This window comes from Kryptolebias marmoratus, linkage group LG5 (genome assembly GCF_001649575.2).
Source record: "Kryptolebias marmoratus isolate JLee-2015 linkage group LG5, ASM164957v2, whole genome shotgun sequence".
Lineage (NCBI taxonomy): Eukaryota > Metazoa > Chordata > Actinopteri > Cyprinodontiformes > Rivulidae > Kryptolebias > Kryptolebias marmoratus.
Genome location: NC_051434.1, coordinates 794,599 through 812,540, shown reverse-complemented (window position 1 = coordinate 812,540; position 17,942 = coordinate 794,599). Strand labels below are relative to the sequence as shown.

General features: G+C 45.6%; 2 protein-coding genes, 1 long non-coding RNA gene and 2 other non-coding genes across 5 annotated transcripts; 4 read left to right on the top strand and 1 right to left on the bottom strand.

The window, feature by feature from the left end:
• Positions 1–3,525: 3,525 nt before the first annotated feature.
• Positions 3,526–4,718, top strand: LOC108228649. Its single transcript, XR_001808225.3, has 2 exons — positions 3,526–3,779; positions 4,220–4,718. It is a non-coding gene; the product is annotated as an uncharacterized LOC108228649 (long non-coding RNA).
• LOC112450050 lies at positions 3,835–3,969 on the top strand. Its single transcript, XR_003038610.1, has one exon. It is a non-coding gene; the product is annotated as a small nucleolar RNA SNORA9 (small nucleolar RNA).
• Positions 4,299–4,433, top strand: LOC112450051. Its single transcript, XR_003038611.1, has one exon. It is a non-coding gene; the product is annotated as a small nucleolar RNA SNORA9 (small nucleolar RNA).
• A 302-nt stretch (positions 4,719–5,020) lies between the features above and the next one.
• smim13 (small integral membrane protein 13) lies at positions 5,021–6,908 on the bottom strand. The gene is made up of 2 exons (XM_017404235.3): positions 6,460–6,908; positions 5,021–5,630 (listed from the first exon to the last, which is right to left on the bottom strand). The coding sequence occupies exons 1-2, from the start codon at positions 6,533–6,535 to the stop codon at positions 5,440–5,442; spliced, it is 267 nt and encodes an 88-aa protein (XP_017259724.1). The 5' UTR covers positions 6,536–6,908; the 3' UTR covers positions 5,021–5,439.
• A 2,768-nt stretch (positions 6,909–9,676) lies between these two features.
• si:dkey-206d17.12 (uncharacterized protein LOC563108 homolog) lies at positions 9,677–17,942 on the top strand. Its single transcript, XM_017404234.3, has 6 exons — positions 9,677–9,829; positions 10,305–10,744; positions 14,035–14,174; positions 15,237–15,471; positions 15,551–15,651; positions 15,986–17,942. Exons 2-6 carry the CDS (start codon positions 10,338–10,340, stop codon positions 16,774–16,776), a joined length of 1,674 nt encoding a protein of 557 aa, XP_017259723.1. The 5' UTR covers positions 9,677–9,829; positions 10,305–10,337; the 3' UTR covers positions 16,777–17,942.

Genomic DNA, 17,942 nt, shown 5'->3' with positions numbered 1-17,942 from the left:
CTCCAGCAGCAGAACTCTCAGTGGGTTCCTGGTTGTGGAGGAGTTCTGGCCCACTCTTCTTTGCAGCGTTGCTTCAGCTCAGCTCTCTGAGGTTCTGGTTCTGGTCTGTTCTGTTTGTCGGACAGATGGCCTCACATCTGACTCCAGAATCAGCCCAAACCATCAGCCCTCCACCACCGTGCTGACAGCTGCAGTGCATTCTGGGTAAACATCTGTCCTCTGGTCTGGTTCTGCCATGTTGTTTTTAGAGAGAAGAGGCTTTAACCTTTGACCTTTGACCTGCTGACTGAGGCCTGTAGAATCTGCCTTTAACTCATTTTTAATCAGTTTTAGAACATATAAAACCATCACAGAACCTTTCAGCATCTGAACTGAATATTTTATCTTATTTAATTGATGTTTTTATGCTGAGCTGTTGGTAACTTCACTGTTTGAAAACTAATCTGTGTTTTTCCTTCTTCAGAGCCAACATGCATGTCTGTGTCCTGTTTTATGATGCAGACAGAATATTAACATTTATAGTCGGAGTATTTTTCCTTTGAAGAGGAAAGTTTCTGCTGTGACCTGCAGGGTCAGCTCGCAGCGTGGAACAGAACCGACAGCCCATAAACCCCGTTTGTCCCACAAACATGAAAACAAACTGAAGTTTCCAGTCACTTCTGGTAAAAGCCTGAGCTTTCTGGGATTTAAAGTGTTGTGAAAGGTGTTTGAGTTAGCAACAATATAACTGCTGTCATAAAAACACTCTTATCTCGGGTCCTCCCTTCTTGTTTTGAAGCTCAGGGACAAAATGTTTGGATCCAGCTGTTCTGTTTCGGATCATTAGGAACATTTTTCATGTGAAATCCAAACAGGAGCTGCTGTGACGCATCCTGCTGGGATTAAGGAGTTCGGTAAGAGTCCAGAAACCACATGATCAGAGCCTGGGGGAGGGGGGGGGGCTGCAGGGTCATGTGATCAGGATCTTAGAGAAGGATCTGGCCTCCTGAAATAACCCAGATTTAAACCTTCCAGAGTTCCACTGAAGGAACACAGAAACAGGAAGGGTTGGTTTGGTGCTGGGGGGTCATGGAGGGGGTCACAGAGGGTCAGAGGGGTCACAGAGGGGTCACAGAGGGGTCACAGAGGGGTCACAGTGGGGGTCACAGAGGGTCAGAGGGGTCACAGAGGGGTCACAGAGGGGTCACAGAGGGGTCACAGTGGGGGTCACAGAGGGTCAGAGGGGTCACAGAGGGTCAGAGGGGTCACAGAGGGGTCACAGAGGGGGTCACAGAGGGTCAGAGGGGTCACAGAGGGGTCACAGAGGGGGTCACAGAGGGTCAGAGGGGTCACAGAGGGGTCACAGAGGGGGTCACAGAGGGTCAGAGGGGTCACAGAGGGGTCACAGAGGGGGTCACAGAGGGTCAGAGGGGTCACAGAGGGGTCACAGAGGGGGTCACAGAGGGTCAGAGGGGTCACAGAGGGGTCACAGAGGGGGTCACAGAGGGTCAGAGGGGTCACAGAGGGTCACAGTGGGGGTCACAGAGGGGTCACAGTGGGGGTCACAGAGGGTCAGAGGGGTCACAGAGGGGTCACAGAGGGGTCACAGAGGGGTCACAGTGGGGGTCACAGAGGGTCAGAGGGGTCACAGAGGGGTCACAGTGGGGGTCACAGAGGGTCAGAGGGGTCACAGAGGGGTCACAGAGGGGGTCACAGAGGGTCAGAGGGGTCACAGTGGGGGTCACAGAGGGTCAGAGGGGTCACAGAGGGGTCACAGAGGGACGGAGGGACGGAGGGGGTCACAGAGGGACAGAGGGACGGAGGGACAGAGGGGGGATGAAGTGGCGTCTCACATGTGGAGTCATCAGAGCTGAACTGAGTCAGACTCACAGAGAGAACATCCTGCATGGAGACGCTGACTCACTGAGAACAGAGAGGAAATCATGTCCTGGAAATGTTCTTAGAGTCTGATCCGTCTGATGGACCGTCTGATGATCCGACTGATTACTTTCTGTCCTCTGAAATGTTAGAAATGTTTTCTTTTAATCTTGTGTTTTGCTGCGCAGCTTTAGTTGAATAAAGAAGCTGATGTTGGTGGAAAGAGCTTCAGGCTCCACCTGGATCCAAACAGGAGGATCGACCTTTAAGAGTTCCTGTTCCTCCTTTCAGAGCTCAGGGATCAGCTGGAAGTCTGAATCAGCCCTCAGTTCTGCTCAGGGCCCGTTTGGACCTCTGTGGTGTTACATAAGGAGAGCTGAAGCTCTTCATCCTTATTAGATTTGGTTTAAACGTTTCTGTTTGCAGTTCTCAGATCAGGAACATGAATCACCTCAATTTCAGATGTTTTCTGCAGTTTTTCAGTGTTTCGGTCTGAATGATGATGCGTGATGGAGGTCAGCTGACTCACGTGCCGACCTCGTGAAGTCAGATGTTCTTACATAACTCCGCTCAGCCTGCAGATCTGAACAGAACCGACGGACTGACTGCAACATTAAAACATCCTGAATCTGTCAGTCCTGCTTCTCCTTCTCCAAAGCGTCTCAAAGCGTTTGTGAGGGGTCTCTCCTCGGGATTCTAAACACATCAAAGAATCCCTGAGAGCGTCTCGAACCCGGTTCGGTTCCGTTTTTGTAATTCTACGCTCAGCGTGGGCAAACAGAGCTGGACTTCATCCTGGCCGTCTGCTGATGGTTCTGCTGGTTCTGCTGGTTCTGCTGGTTCTGCTCGCAGGCGGCTGCAGCTCTGAGACTCTCTTTGTTGGAGGGTGAGTCATCGAGGCTCCGGAGCTGCCATCACCCACCAGTATCAGCTGTCCTCCGGGACAAACAGAACCCGTCCAGACAGGCTTTTTACTAAATGAAAACTTTAACACAAACAGTATCAGAAAATTAGGAATTAGCTTTAAATTCTGTGACCATCCGTAATTATTATTTCCCTGTTCTGTTTGTCTTTTCCCTACAATGATGCAGACGTTCCTGTAATCTGGTGAAGAGTTCTGGACCAACAGACTTTCTGAAGAACTTTCTCTCAGTTTCAGGCCTCGCTCCTGAGGAGTGATGAAGATCACACCCATCAGTCCATCAGAGTCTGCTGACAGCTGTTGGCAGGTTAAAAGTCTGACTGGTCTTTAAAATGTTCATAGATGCCATGTGTCATACATCAGAAAGTGTTTTTTTAGTAAAATATTGTTTTATTTTAACTAACTTCACCAGTCTATGGTCATAATGTTATGGCTGATCAAGCCATATAGCAGTGAAATAAATACTTTCACACAAGAATAAAAAAAGAAAACTAGAACTGAAAAGTCTTACTATAACAGGTAAATATTTACCTGTATTATCTGATCACAGCTTATAAGGAACAGAAAAAAATATTAATTTGTAAAAAAAATCACCATGATTTAACTTTACTTTCTGTTCGAAAAAAAACTATATTTAGAATTTTACCCATTTTCAGTTCTCACTTCAGTCCAGATTGGAGCATTTTATTTGTTTTTATATTATTTATTTGTTTTGTTACAGTTCCGCCTCCGTCCGGCAGGGGGCGGTGTGGCGCCAGGCGGGCGGCGCTTCAGCGGATCAGGGGAGGAAGATGTTGGTGGTGTCGGTGTGTTTGATGGATCCGCTGCCATCCTACATGATTTTTAAATGATTTAAAGTTAAAAACCTGCGGGTTTCTTCCGGAACAGTCGGTTTAGTTAATCTGCGGGTTTTTTGTTGAGTAAATTTTGTTTTGAAGCTGTTTTTTCAAACCGGAAGAGCCCCAGCAGCGTGTTGTCTCAGCCGAAGATGGCGCCGCAGGTAGAAACTTTTAATTATTTATTGATCATCGGTTTGTTGGTGGTTTTCCTGCGAGCTGCAGACTTTTCCAGCGAGGCCGAGCCTGCTGTGGTTCTGTCCTTTCCTGTTCTGTCTGCTAGAGAACCGAGGGGCAGTTTGAGGCCCGGCTGTGGTTCCACACGGCGGGGTTATAGGTTCTCCCCTGACATCGATCTGTTTAAAGCTCTAAAACCTTCAGTGTAAAGCTGTAAATGAGGGCAGAGGTCCACCTCACCCTGGGTTCAGAACGGTTCCCTCCATCAGACCTCCTTTTTCTGTGGAGGGAACCAGAACCCATCATCTCTGTGTGAAAGGTTAATTTACAAAGATGGAAACAAAGAGTGGAGCTCATACTGAAAGCTGATGGTTTACCTGAGCTGTTGAAGGTAATTAATGTTAATTTGTGTGTCTTCATTTCTCAGGAGAACTTCTTCGGAACTGCAGGATGATGGAACCACACATGTCGGTAATTTTCCCATCGTTCCTCTGACCCGGCTCTGTCTGCAGACTTTTCCAGCGAGGCCGATCCTGCTGTGGTTCTGTCCTTTCCTGTTCTGTCTGCTAGAGAACCGAGGGGCAGTTTGAGGCCCGGCTGTGGTTGCACACGGCAGGGTTATAGGTTCTCCCCTGACACGGACTCATGGTTCTACGGACCGGATGTTGCTGCAGCTTTTTGTTCATTGGTGTAAAATGTTTCTGCAGGAAGGAGCTGAGCTGACGGCCCGAGGTTCTGCTGGGATCCTGGGAAGCTTCAGGTGTTTGAGACGGTGGTGCAGCGGATTTTACTCAGGTTTTATTTTCTGGTGACGCTCAGGTGAGTTTACCTGTTTCCAGAGTTAGAATGAAGCTTCCTCTCTCATGTTTCTGTTAAATCTGCCTGTCTTACCTGAAATAAAGACATTAAAAACTGATGTTTTCCTCTGTGTTCTTGTTTGATTGAAAACATCCTTACATGAACTTCAGAACAGTTTAAAACTCAGGTGGCCACACGGGGGCGCTGTTGCACCACAGCTCTGAGAAATAACCCTTTAAATGATTCACCTTCTGAACCTCCTGCTGTGAAGCTGAAACCAATAAATAACTTTGAAGGAATAAATCCAGGAGCGTTAATGTTTGTTTCAGAGGTTTTTATAAATCAGGATATAAGACTGTCTGAGAATAAGGTCCAAACATCCTGTCTGAGGTATAATAATATTAAAATCATTTCCACAGAAAGACGCTCAGGATGTTTAACTGTTTGGCTTTATTTATTTGAAGCTAATGTTTATACAAACAATGAAAACACCCCACCGCTGATTAAAAACCAGGAACTGGGTTCCTGAAATACTGATGAGGTCCAGATCAGCTGGGATCATGTAGTTTAGCTCCAGACGTTCTACAAAAAACAACATGGAGGTTTTGACCTCAACCTGAAGTCTTTGAGCAGCTTTGGGGTCGGTCAGTTTCTGGTTCATTGCACTTCGTGTTTCAGACGGGTTGTCAGTTAACAGTTAGAGTTTTGGCTCCTCTTCCTCCTGTCAAAAACACGACACCTCCCTGCGTGACAAACAGTGATGAAGATGATGGCTTTTCCCTTTAAACGAGGAGGTCTGCCTGGTCAGAGTAAAGTGTCGTGGTGAGGAAGAGGCGACGCTGCGATCGTCTACGAGGCGTTCTCTGGGAAGGAGACTCTTTGGCGTGCGGTGCGGCCCCGGCTCCTCAGCGGGGCCCCACTCTTTCGCTCGCTCTGGGCTTCGGACGGTTGAGTTTCGGCCTGCGGGGTGCCGGCGTCCCCGACGAGTTCACGCAGGAACTTAAACTTGGAGAGGAAGAGCTGCCAGACGACATACCAACCTGAGGAAGAGGAGAAACATCAGCTACAGGGGGCGATACGGCCCAAAATGTGTAGTTATTTAACCGTTTGAGAACATTTATTTAGGTAATGACTTCAGACGTTAAAATAATTAAGAACAAAAACAGGTCAGATTTTTAATTATGTGTTTCTTATTGCGTGCTGCTAATTAAATTCCTGCATGTTTACACGGCCATGAGGTGTGGAAATGTTGATTAATGTGCAGTCCTAATAAAGGATTAAACAGAAACAGGCAGTCTGTGATGCTGGAAAATGTTTCTTTTATAACTTTTTTAAACTGAACTCATTGAAGGACATTTATTGTGTTAATGCTGAGTCAGCGTTCACACAACTGGTTTATTTTTCTGTAACTCCTGCAGCTGTTCAAATATCATATCATTCAGCTCAATCCGAAGTTAACTTTTATACTTTAGGATATTTCACTTTATTTACAAAAGTTTTCACCATATAAATATATTGAGATCTCTTCAGTTCCATTGTTCTGTTTGAAATCTGTTTCAGCTGAATCTGGTTTAGTTTTTTAGCTAATGTTCAGCTTCTTCAGCTGTATGTACAGGTAAAACTTTTAATCAGGGATAAATTAATTATCAGGATGTAAAGAAATAAGAGATGAATCTGCAGCCTGGGGTCAAAGGTCACTGTTACTTATTTAGTAAAGCAGCAGTGATGAAGATCAGTCTCATCTTCAGCAGTGTATAAAAATAGCAGCCATCAGATACGGCTCCAGAGGCCGGTTTAAAGGGGCAGTTCGGCGCTTTTCGGCCTGTTTTGTCGGGTTTTGGACTCCGAGGATTCGGGCCTGGAACTCACCGAACATCATGAAGAGCAGCGCGCAGACCAGCGTGGCCACGATGACCAGCAGCGTGAGGCCCAGGCTCTGCCACATCCCGTCGGTACCGGTCCGTCCCTCACACACGGTACCGTGGCTCCGGCAGCGGGTCACACAGCTGGCCGGGACGAGCGGCTCGGACGGCGGCTCATCGCAGATTCACGGCAGCCGGAGGGTTAGCTTTAGCCGGTGGTTAGCTTAGCTTCAGCCCGGTGGACGAGCGGAGCCGCGGCGGCCAGACAGACGCTCCTCAGGCCGGGGAGGAGGAACATGAGCCGGCGGTAACTGGTCAGAACCGGTCTCTGGAGGCTGAAGTCCGTCTGCCGAGAGCTACATCACGGCTAACCGGACTTTAACTGGCGCTGTCGGGCCGCACGGAGCAGCGCTAACCGGGTCAGGACAAAAACACCGACGTCACGAAGCACAACCAAACTGCGGCTGCGCTGCGCCCAGGGGACTTATGGGTAGTGTAGTTTGTTGTTTTTGACCGAAAATATGACACTTCACCATCACAACAATGATACTTATTTTACTTCATTATGAATTACGGTGGCCGACAGGTTCAAATGAACAAACACAAAACAATAAAAAACGCTGCAATCTCACAAAATAGAAGCAAAAACATACAACCAGCAAAACAAATGCAAAGGAAAAATGCTGCAAATACCAAAAACAGCAGCAAGTAAGAAGCACTGCAAACTCAGAAGAGCACTGGACCACCAGGAGGACTCCAGGTTGGACCCCCCCCCCCCCATCTCCTCCTAAACAGTGGTTCACTTAGGGCCCATCAACAAATTACTGAACCAATGACACTTGAAAAATAAACATGAAATAACCCCCATAAGAATATTTAAAACTTTCACAGTATAAAGAATTTCATATAAAATGATGTGATTCAACCTCTAACTAAACAAACAGTTGATACTGAAGAACATCGACACAAATTGATCCCAAGTTTGTAGTTATAAAACATTACAGACAGAAAGAAAGCATGTTTTTAAATACTGAAAGCTTTAATGTAGTTAATATGAAACTGATGGGATAAAATATATAAATATTTTTCAGTTAGAAGCTAAAATAAATCATCTGATCATTCAGACAGGAACACTAATACATTACAGTAAAAAAGAACTGATTAAAAGATGATAATTAATGAATAAATTTGCAAATAAAGAACAAGAATTAAAAGATTCTTGATGTTCAAACATTTTGATGCTCTCAGATCTGCAGGAACATTATTTCACAGATGTAATAATAAGAAAACCTCAGTTATTGACCAAAAATAAAGACTGAATTTAAAATGCTGTCATTCTTTCATTTAGTTTGAGCAGAAATAGATCCTGCTTTAACATCGTGTTTCCATCCCTGACGCTGAGGAAAAACGATATTTAATTTCTCTTTTTGTCCTCAGAGTTTGTGCACCCGGCTTCTGAAGCAGCTGGAGTTGATTTTAGGTCATCATTCCTGCCGTAAACAAAAGAAACCAGGAGTTTTTGCTCTAAAGCTGCAGGTTTTTCACATGAGCTCCTGTGCAACAGGACTATGATTGATGCATCTCATTAGTGATTATTTTTAACAGACGTGTTTGTGAATCCAGCAGGAGGAGTCACTTTGTTTGGTTGTTGGTGTTTTTGTCTGATTTGCATGGTGTGTAAAGCAGGTCAGAGCTGCAGGGCATTTACAGAAACTCTATCTGCAGCTCTGTGTCACCGAGGAGTTCAGGATCCCTGAAACACTTTAGATTCTCTCATAATTACTCTCATAAACACTTGGCTCCGTTTCATTCAGTCCTTTCTGTCCTGGCATGCGTTCACCTGTGCACACTTGTAAATCGTTTGTCTAATTTTCATATAAAACACCCGCAGTATTTGCATATTGTACTCCTGCTCAGCTGCAGGCAGAAAACGAGTGTCGCAACCAGTTTGCATTTCAGCTACAGTTCATGTGAACAGTTTGTTCCTTTCAGCCCCGAAGCTTCAGGAGGGAATTTAACCCCGAGGCTTCGAGACCAAAACCAGAAGATTTCACAACTTATTCAAAGTAAAAGTGGAAGATTAGATCAGAGACGATGAAAGGTTCAGCACCAGAGTGTGGTTTGTTTGCTTGTTCCTCCGATGTTTTTCTGCTGAATCGTCTCCAGGAAGTTCAGATCAGATGAAGAATGAAATCAGACAGAGTCAGAGGAAATCACCAACAACAGGAGACATTTTATAAAACATGGAAAATACGGCCAGGAGTCACTGGGAACACATGCTTTGCTCTAGTTTAGCTGTTTTTATCTTAAAAGCTTCGGCTCATTCAGCTGCTGTGACTTTTATATTTTTAAAAATATTTCCAGATATTTGCCCACAGAAATCCATGGAGATCTTTTCAGTTCTTGGTTTGAAATCAGCTCCTGGCTCTGTCTCTGTCTTCTGACGCTACTTTTAGCTTCTAGCTCGCCTTTTGCTGCTTTTTATTTATTTAGATCATGTTTTCAGTGGTGTTGGTTTGTTTGTCTGGAACTAATAAACAGATTCTGATCAAATTTTGTTGTGACAAAAAACAGATGATTACATTTTGGTGGGGATCCAGATCACGGTCCGGACTGGACTCTGAGCTTCTAGTGGTTTTAGCTTTTAGCTTTAGCTCCTTTAGCTTTAGCTCCTTTAGCTTTATTTCCTTTTATTTCCCTTGATTGATGCAGAGCCAACAGGAGTCGACTCAGGGTCAGAAACATCCACAGATTAAAAAACAACAATCAGTTAAACAGAATCGATCCTTTCCTCTTAGCTTGTAGCTTAGCTGATCTTTTGCTACTGTGTGTGTGTGTGTGTGTGTGTGTGTGTGTGTGTGGGTGTGTGTGAGGGTGTGTGTGTGTGTGTGAGGGTGTGTGTGTGAGGGTGTGTGTGTGTGTGTGTGAGGGTGTGTGTGTGTGTAAATGAGGGCAGATGGCCAAAAAGGTCCTGATAAGAATAATTTCTTTACTTTTTACTTTTAGCTTTTCCTTCAAACCTGAAAGAATCTAAAGATGACCTAAAACTACGTTTCCTCTGTTCTTTCAAAGTAAAACTCTTCAGATGCTCTCTGCTCATTCAGACATGAGAAACTGCAGTAGAACTCTTTTGACCAACTGTCCCTGAATGCATCTGAGCAGAAAGTGATCCGTTTCTACAAACTGACAGAGAATCTGTAATCTGTGATCAGTCATGTTGCCTCAGGCTGAGTTTAGAGAGGGGAAAGCCCCACCACCTCCTCCTCCTCCTCCTCCTCCTCTCAGCTCAGAGCAGACAGCAGCTGAGCTTCTTCTTCTTCTTCTTCTCCTACGAGGTGGACATCAGAGAACCCGAGAGAAGCGAGTCTTTCTGTCAGGTACGTTCTTCTGACTCACCCTTTTATTCTAAACTTATTTACAGCAACTTTTATTGTTTTTCTCTTCTGTTAAAGTTCATCTGCAGAGGGAGTTATTAACTGTCCAATCTTTACTGAAATGACTCAACAAGAAGCTAAAACAAAACCACTGATCAGATCTTTTATAAGAATAGTTTTTACTAATAAATCATTGAAACGTTTGTCTTTGCAGACGAGGATTTAAAAAAATACTGAAACTAACAGAAGATGAACTTGTTTTATTTCTTAAACACGATTTATAAACCAAACTTTGAATCAATAATTCAGAAATCATTTTACTGCAGCAAGAAGAGCCGAAAACATTTCAGAACAGCTTCTTTTAATGAATGAGTTCTGTTCAATTATACATTAATTAACGATTGATTATTGTCTGATTAATGACAGATTATTGACTGGTTATTGATTGATTAATGACTGATTATTGATTATTTCTCAGGCTTTCACTCAGGTAAAGGATGACTGAGACGAGATGAAAGCAGATGTTCAACCGTGGAGTAAAACCCCCGCCACACATCTGGACCCCTGTGGATGGGACTCGTCCCCCTGCCGTGGTCCCCGTGAGACCATGCTGGAGCTGAACCCGGCCCCCCGGCCCCTCCGGGCCCAGCTGGACTTCTTTCAGAAGCTGGGTTACTCCACGGCCCAGATCCAGGCCGCCCAGAAGAAGTTCGGCACAGACACGGACAAAGTTCTGGGCGAGCTGGTCCGGGTCGGGACCGGTCAGGACTCCAAGCAGGGACCCGTGACCACTGTGTCTGTGCTGGTGCCCGGAGGGGCCCCCCAGGCCGGGGGCCCCGAGCTGCAGCTGCCCGTCAGCGGCGAGGACGGAGACGCTCTGAGAGCCGTGGTGATCGACGGCAGCAACGTGGCCATGAGGTGAGATCATCAGGGTTAAGATCATCATCATGAAATCATCTGATCTTTGAGATTTAACCGTTTATCCAAACCAGGCGTCAGTTTGCTTCAGGTCTAAAAAACAGGTTTTAAAAACATTTATTCTTTATTTCTTCTAGATTCATCCACGTTTAAAATAGTTACTCAGGTGAAAATTTATCTATAATCACAAACTAAACTTGAAGTTTTTTCTGTCTTTGTTTTGTGTTTATTTATTGTTTATCAGTAAATTGTTATTTGATAATCAACTCTTCACTCAAAGATGCACAACAAGTCTTTCTGTTTCTGATCCTCAACTGGAGGAGACGATTCTCTGCCTGGAGTCCTGTTAGCAGCTGCAGCTTTTAGCTTCATGTTCTGAGCCCAACCTGGTTCAGTGTTTCCAGTTTTAGCTCAGAAACTGCAGCTTCCTGCCGTCCGTCAGCTCAGGTGACTCACCTGAGTGTAATCTGACTTTCAGCACCAGCTGAGGGTTTCTACCTGCAGCAGCACGTCTGCAGTCACACGGCTGCACCTGGAGTTCACACCCTGACCTCTTCCTGCTTTTATTCAGCTTTTACTGAGCTCAGATATTCAAACTGGAAACAGGAGGAGCCGCCGAAGGAGAACAGACAAAGAGAACACATCTGTTCCCACCTCCTTCAGAGGAACATTAAAGTTCTTCTCATCCGACCCGGTCCAGAACCTTCGAGACGTTAAAACAGAACGCAGAGATTTACGACCAAGAACCTCATTTTCCTCACAGCAGAGTTCAGGAAACAGATCCAGAGTTTCAACTAAGAAATCAGGTCATTCTGAATATTCATCCATCTGTTCATCCATCCGTCCATCCATCCATCCGTCCATCCATCCATCCATCCATCTTCAGCTCCTTCTCCAGGCGGGTCACAGGGAACCGATGTTGATTCTCTTCATGGGAACCAAACCATCTCCTCCAAGTTCTCTTGCTTTAGACTTTATATTTTTACTACTTTCTGCTGAATTTCTAAAGAAATGGTAAATGGCTTGCACTTATATAGCGCTTTACACTACAATCATTCACTCATTCACACACTGATGGCAGTAAGATACATTGTAGCCACAGCTGCCCTGCGGGCTGACAGAGGTGAGGCTGCCATCACACCGGCGCCACCGAGCCCTCTGACCACCACCAGTAGGCAAGGCAGGTGAAGTGTCTTACCCAAGGACACAACGGCTGAGACAGCCAGAGTGGGGGTTCGAACCAGCAACCCTCCGATTACAAGACAAACCCCTACCTCCTGAGCTACTGCCGAAGAAATGGAAAACAGGAAGATCAGAATTTATTTTTGTGGCTTTAAAAAGCTGGTCTCAGATTTCATCAGAAAACCCCTCCATCCTTTGGACAACTATTTAGTGAACTAGTTTCCACACGGCGGTGCAGAATGAGTTATCAGCTATCAGCTGGACTTTTAGCTGATGTCACCTTTCTGAACTCTGAACCCACAAACTGGAAACCTTTCAATCCTGGACATGGAGACATTAAAAAATAAATACTTCAGAGGTACACCATTTACTTTTATTGCAAATTACTGAGATCAACTTCATGTTCCGCCAATCTTTAGAAGGTTTGAATTATTGGTGGCGTGCAGAAAAATGTTGCCGCTTGACGCTTCAGGCAAGAAAATGTAAACAAGTCGCTTCAGGCCCTGAGGAGGGACTGTATGCGAACTGTTTTCATGTTCCCGGAGAAGTATCTGGACCAAAATTCAGAACATTCTGCTCTTCAGAGCTGCGAGGCCGGTTCTGCGTTTCTGCACTGAAAACTTTAACGTCACAAACAAAATCTGCTTAAACAACTAAAACCTTCATCTGTTAAAGCAGGTTTTAAATCAGGAATCTGCAGGCGTGTTCTCCTCCCGCTGAGGAGAACATCATGAAGCTGCTGTGGTTCAAACCTGGAGAAGCTGCAGAAAAGTACGGAAGCCCAGAAGGCCAGGAAACTGTCTGACCCAGTGGGTCCGACAAAATCAAGTCTCAGTGACATGAAATGTTTTCTTCATACAGAGCGTGCACGATCTGAGTGTGCACGCTTGGTTCGTGTACACTCAGATCCTGCACGCTCGGTTCATGCATGCTCAGATTGTGCACGCTCAGTTTGTGCACGCTCAGATCATGCACACTCAGCTCGTGCATGCTCAGTTTGAGCTAGCTCGGTTCGTGCACGCTCAGATCGTGCACGCTCAGTTCATGCACGCTCAGTTTAAGCTCGCTCAGCTCGTGCACGCTCAGTGCTGTTGTGGTTTGAACCTTCAGGCAGACAGGCTCAGGCACGCTGAGTCTTTCATCTTCATTATGCAAATCTGAGCGCACCTTTCGTTAGTGTGTTTTCTGAGACACCTGTCTGAACAGGAACCGGCCCGGCAGCATTTCTCTGCCAGCTCTCAGGTTTTAATCTCAGCCCGAAGAACCTGGAGGCTCCGATGTGGAGTTAACAGGATCCAGCTCTAAAACAGACGCTCAGTTGTTCCAGTTCCAGCAGTATGATTCCTGCGTCCAAACCACGAAAACAGATTATAATCTTGTTTTGGTGAAGATTAAGATATAGATTAGACTCTGGATGTTTTTATTAAATACAGAAATAGTTAAAGCTGTTAAATCTGACACCTCCATCATGTCTGCTGAGACATCAGGAAACTATTTTAAAAACAGAAGCATAGAAAGCTGCTAGTCCAGTATAAAGACAGAACGTCTCTATCTGTGGCCAAATAAACAAAAACTGCAACATGACGAAGCAAAGACTTTATGTCCTCATGTCTTCAGGTTTTCTGGGTCCAAGTAAACAAATCCTCTGTTTGTTATTTCTAACCAGAAGTAAAGATGGGCTGTGAAACTGAATATCTTGTCATCTCTGGTTCATAATCTTATCAACAGATTAGATTATTCTTTACTAAAAAGAGTTTTAGTGTATCCACCAACTGACTGGATTTAATCCAGAAAATATCAGGAAAACTAGAGTTAGCTGAATAAAAAACAAAAGTTAAATGTTGTTCAGAGCTGAAAACATCAGCTTACTCAGAAATAATTGGATTTTTGGATCATTTTCAAGTTTTTAAATGTGAGGATAAAATGAGATGTTTTATGTGAGGAAATAAAACTAAATGAATTCTCCTTTGAGTTTTTTTTATCATCGGCAGCAATAAAACAGTCAGCTGCTGAACTCTTTAGTTTTAATACATTTAAAAAGCTTCACTTTGACTCAATAACATCAATGATTAAAACCAGAAACGGTTCTTCTCCCTTTTCTCCTTCAGCCACGGAAACAAGGAAGTGTTTTCCTGCCTGGGAATCCAGCTGGCCGTGAACTTCTTCCTGAACCGAGGTCACTCAGATGTCACCGTGTTTGTCCCGTCGTGGAGGAAAGAGCAGCCTCGACCGGACGTCCCCATCACAGGTAGGAGGACGCCGCTCCATGCCGGCTGCGTCTCCAGCACTAACAGCTCATTCAGAGCTCACTCGTTTCCTGTTTCACACCACAGCTGAAGCAGTTACTCTATAAGACATAAAGCAGACATCATTTTCTTTACATGCGAACCTTCAAAGGAAGAACCGACACACTGCTCAGACTTTTATTTTGGCCCCTCTGAGCCTCCGTCTTCAGATAAAACCATTTATGTGTTGCAGTCCCTGGTATGATGGGAGATTGGACACTGCTCTCAGGATCACATTTTTATGGTTTTACAAAAAGATGTTGAGTTAAACAAACAACAGCAGCTTCTCTGAGTTCTTCAGTTAAGTTTTATGAACGTGGATGTTAAGTTCGTTAACAGTTTGAACAGATAATCCTGTGATATGATGGTCTGGATTCAAAGCAGAAGCTTCTGAAGTTGGAAGCTCTGCATCAGTCTCAGCAGGATGTGGTGGGAGTTTTAGGAGGGAAACCCCCTCAGCTCGGCTTCAGGTTTAGTTTTATCTGCAGTTTGTTGTAAGACAGATAACCGTGGGGTTTTCCAGCTGGTGGTAAAATGTTGCTCCCAGCAGATTTGGTTGGTTTGTCTCTAAAGATGCTCCAGTTGCTTCAGTTGATCTTTAACCGGCTCGTATCAGTCAGCTGGGAAAATCCCAAAAACTCAAAGTAAGAAGCTGCTGCAGAAGTTAGAAACTGAGATGGTGTTTAGTCAAACCACTCCCGGCTGGTCAGAGATCAAATCACGAGATTACAGCTCAGACTTTTACACATTTTGAGTTATTAAACTCACAGTTTTTCTGATAGAAAAGCATTTAAATCTCTTTAAATTCTGGAAAACTCTGAAATCTTCAACATAATTGCTTCATTTTTAGTTTGAAGCTACTGTATTTCTGATTTTATTTATTTTAGTTTTATCTTCATTGACTCAGTTTCAGCTTCTTTCACAGATTTTAGCTGTCGTTCAGCTGTGGTTTTAGCTACTTTTAGCCACAGACAGTTCTGCTGCTCTCCAACGGTTCTGTTGAACCCAGTTCTGTTTCTGCACAGATCAACACATCCTGCGGGAGCTGGAGAAGAAGAAGGTTCTGGTCTTCACGCCGTCCCGCCGCGTCGCAGGAAAACGGGTCGTCTGTAACGACGACTGCTTCATCGTGAAGCACGCCTATGAGTCGGACGGCGTGGTCGTGTCCAACGACATGTACCGGGACCTGCAGGGCGTGAACCCAGACTGGAAGCGCTTCATCGAGGAGAGGCTGCTCATGTACTCCTTCGTCAACAACAAGTGAGTTCCTGAGCAGCTGCTCCGAACCCGAAATCCCTTCATCAGGAAGAAACCCTGACCTGCTCTCATCCCGACGCAGGTTTATGCTTCCTGACGATCCTCTGGGCCGACACGGGCCGACCCTGGAGAACTTCCTGAGGAAGGTTCCAAAGACTCAGAGAAGACAGCCGTGTCCTTACGGTGAGGCAGGAGCGTGCACAGCAACGTGGAGCATTCTGCAGAAGGTCCAAACATCCAACCAGAACCATAAAGAACCCACAGAGTGGTTCTAACGTTCTCTCTGAGTGTCGCTGTTAGAACCCCAGAAATCAGAGAACCACAAAACAACGAGTTCTTTTCTGTTCCAGATAAACAAACAACAATCAGTCGTTTATTCTGCCGTCATCATGTTCTGGAGGAAAACTGTTTCCCTGGTTTGGATCTTTGGATCTCTGTGACTCTGCAGAACCTTCACACGAAGAACAACCTGGAACATGATCTGCAGCTCTGCTAACACGTTGTGTTCTTCTTTCAGGGAGGAAGTGTACTTATGGGATCAAATGCAGGTTCCACCACCCGGAGAGAACCAAGCAGTCCACCGAGCAGAACACCGAGCAGAACCAGGCTTTGACTCGCTGCAGTCCGGTCTCAGAACCCAGCCTCGGCTTGGTGGAGGACATGCCGAAGAAGCTGTCCCTGAAAAACAAGAGCGTCCCGGTGGGTCAGGGCAAGCAGAGCCACCGCTCCGGAAGGAGGTCTCAAACCAGGAAGAAGGTGGACAGCCAACAGTCGGACAGTGTCTCAGTCAGGGACAGGACCTCCCGGGAGACTGGGACTCTGGACTCTGGTTTGGGCTCCATGGAGACTATGTGGAGTCTCTCCAATCAGCCGTACGGGCTGTCCTACGGTAGCGTCCAGCAGCAGTTCTGTCCTCCCAGCAGTCCATCCAGCAGTCCCTTCCAGCCCCCCAGCTCCGATCTGTCCCCCTTCGGTTCTCCTCCCTACCCCAGCTGCTGCACGTTCCCCATCAGCTGGCCTGCCTTCAGTCAGCCCAGCAGCAGACTCCACCCCAGCCAGCAGATTTGGTCCGACCCGTTCTGCGTCTGTCCCTCGGAGACCCGCAGCCAGCCGGGCGAGCGCTCGCTGTGGGACCCCCCAGCCGATCCCAGCAGGAAGGAGAGGGAGGTCGTCCGGAAGAAGCTGCTCGCCATCTTCAGCGCCCAGCTGGTGGACGAAGCCATGGACATGTCCCCGAACCAGCTGGACCCTCAGAGGCTGGTGGCAAAGATCCTGGAGCTGCAGAACCAGCACCAGTCTCTGAGATGAGTCGGGTCCAGGGACAACACGAGTTCGAGTGTTTTTTTATCGTGGTATCCACCTTGTTGCCTCGTGAGTCGAGAGGAGGCGTCTGATGCAAATTGTATCTTTATTTAAATACGAACAGAGATGTTATGTTTATATTTTTAAACAGTTCTTCACCGTGTCATTCAGGTGTTTCATCGTTTTAATAACCTGTTCTCAGAAGTGGATCTGTGGTTTCTTAGTAACAGAAATCCATGTTAATGTTCTCCTGCTGGGGAAACCTTTATTTAACAAGAACAGGAATACGTTAGGAGAGACAGAACACTCCGTAGGATGGTCTTCAAGTACTGTTCACTGTAACATTCCAGGGCACAGAACAGTTCTTGTTCTCGGCCACATTTATCAGCTTAGACTCCTGATTTCCTTTCAGGCTGCGGAGCCGAACTGTTGGTTGGAGCTTTTTAAACCGACACATTCGTGGTGTTGATTCACGCTGTCTGTAAATATTTGTCATGTTGGCTCCGTTAGCGTTCCTGCAGGCGGTCCCCGCAGAACGTTGGCTAACTGTTCACCTGGAGCTAAAACCCAACAAGACGCATCTTGTTGGGTTCTGGTAGACACGGGTAATTACAGGAACCCGAAACCGATCAGAGTCTCAGCTCCTTGTTTCCCTGGTTTTATTCCTCCGTGTTCAAACCTTCGGCTCCTTCGGCTCCTTCGCCTGATGGCTGCTGTGGCTTTCAGCTGTTGTTACTTTTATACGTTTCAAAAGATTGAAATATTTTCCCCGAGGGAAACATGGAGGTCTTTGTTTCCTCTGTGAATTCTGCTGCAGCTGCTGGTTCTGTTGGTCTTCTGAAACTGCTGTTAGCTTTTAGCTGCTGTTCTGCTACTTCTTCAGCTGATTGCATTTTATATGTCTCCTTAGTTATAGAAAATGTTTTATGTTTTTGTTACAACAGTGAGTTTGTCTTCTGCAGGTCAAACACTGACTGATTAGTCCTCACCATCATTAAACACTTTAACGCCGAGCTGATTTTATTTTGTTAACTTACAGAAAACTGACTGAGAAATGAATAAATTATGTTTCCTGCAGGTTTCCACTAAGGTTCTCTCACCTAAAGAACGTTTTGTTTTTAGGAACACTGTAACAATCACTGTTTCTGTTAAAGAGATAAATGTTGTGAAAT

What these genes read in the sequence shown, in the direction of transcription:
- si:dkey-206d17.12 (XM_017404234.3), top strand. Translation starts at nt 10,338, where the DNA reads ATGAAAGCAGATGTTCAACCGTGGAGTAAAACCCCCGCCACACATCTG. An exon ending in ACCGGACGTCCCCATCACAG is followed by an intron (nt 14,175 to 15,236) that starts GTAGGAGGACGC and finishes GTTTCTGCACAG; the next exon opens with ATCAACACATCCTGCGGGAG. An exon ending in TACTCCTTCGTCAACAACAA is followed by an intron (nt 15,472 to 15,550) that starts GTGAGTTCCTGA and finishes ATCCCGACGCAG; the next exon opens with GTTTATGCTTCCTGACGATC.
- smim13 (XM_017404235.3), bottom strand. Translation starts at nt 6,535, where the DNA reads ATGTGGCAGAGCCTGGGCCTCACGCTGCTGGTCATCGTGGCCACGCTG. An exon ending in GCTGCTCTTCATGATGTTCG is followed by an intron (nt 5,631 to 6,459) that starts GTGAGTTCCAGG and finishes CCTCTTCCTCAG; the next exon opens with GTTGGTATGTCGTCTGGCAG.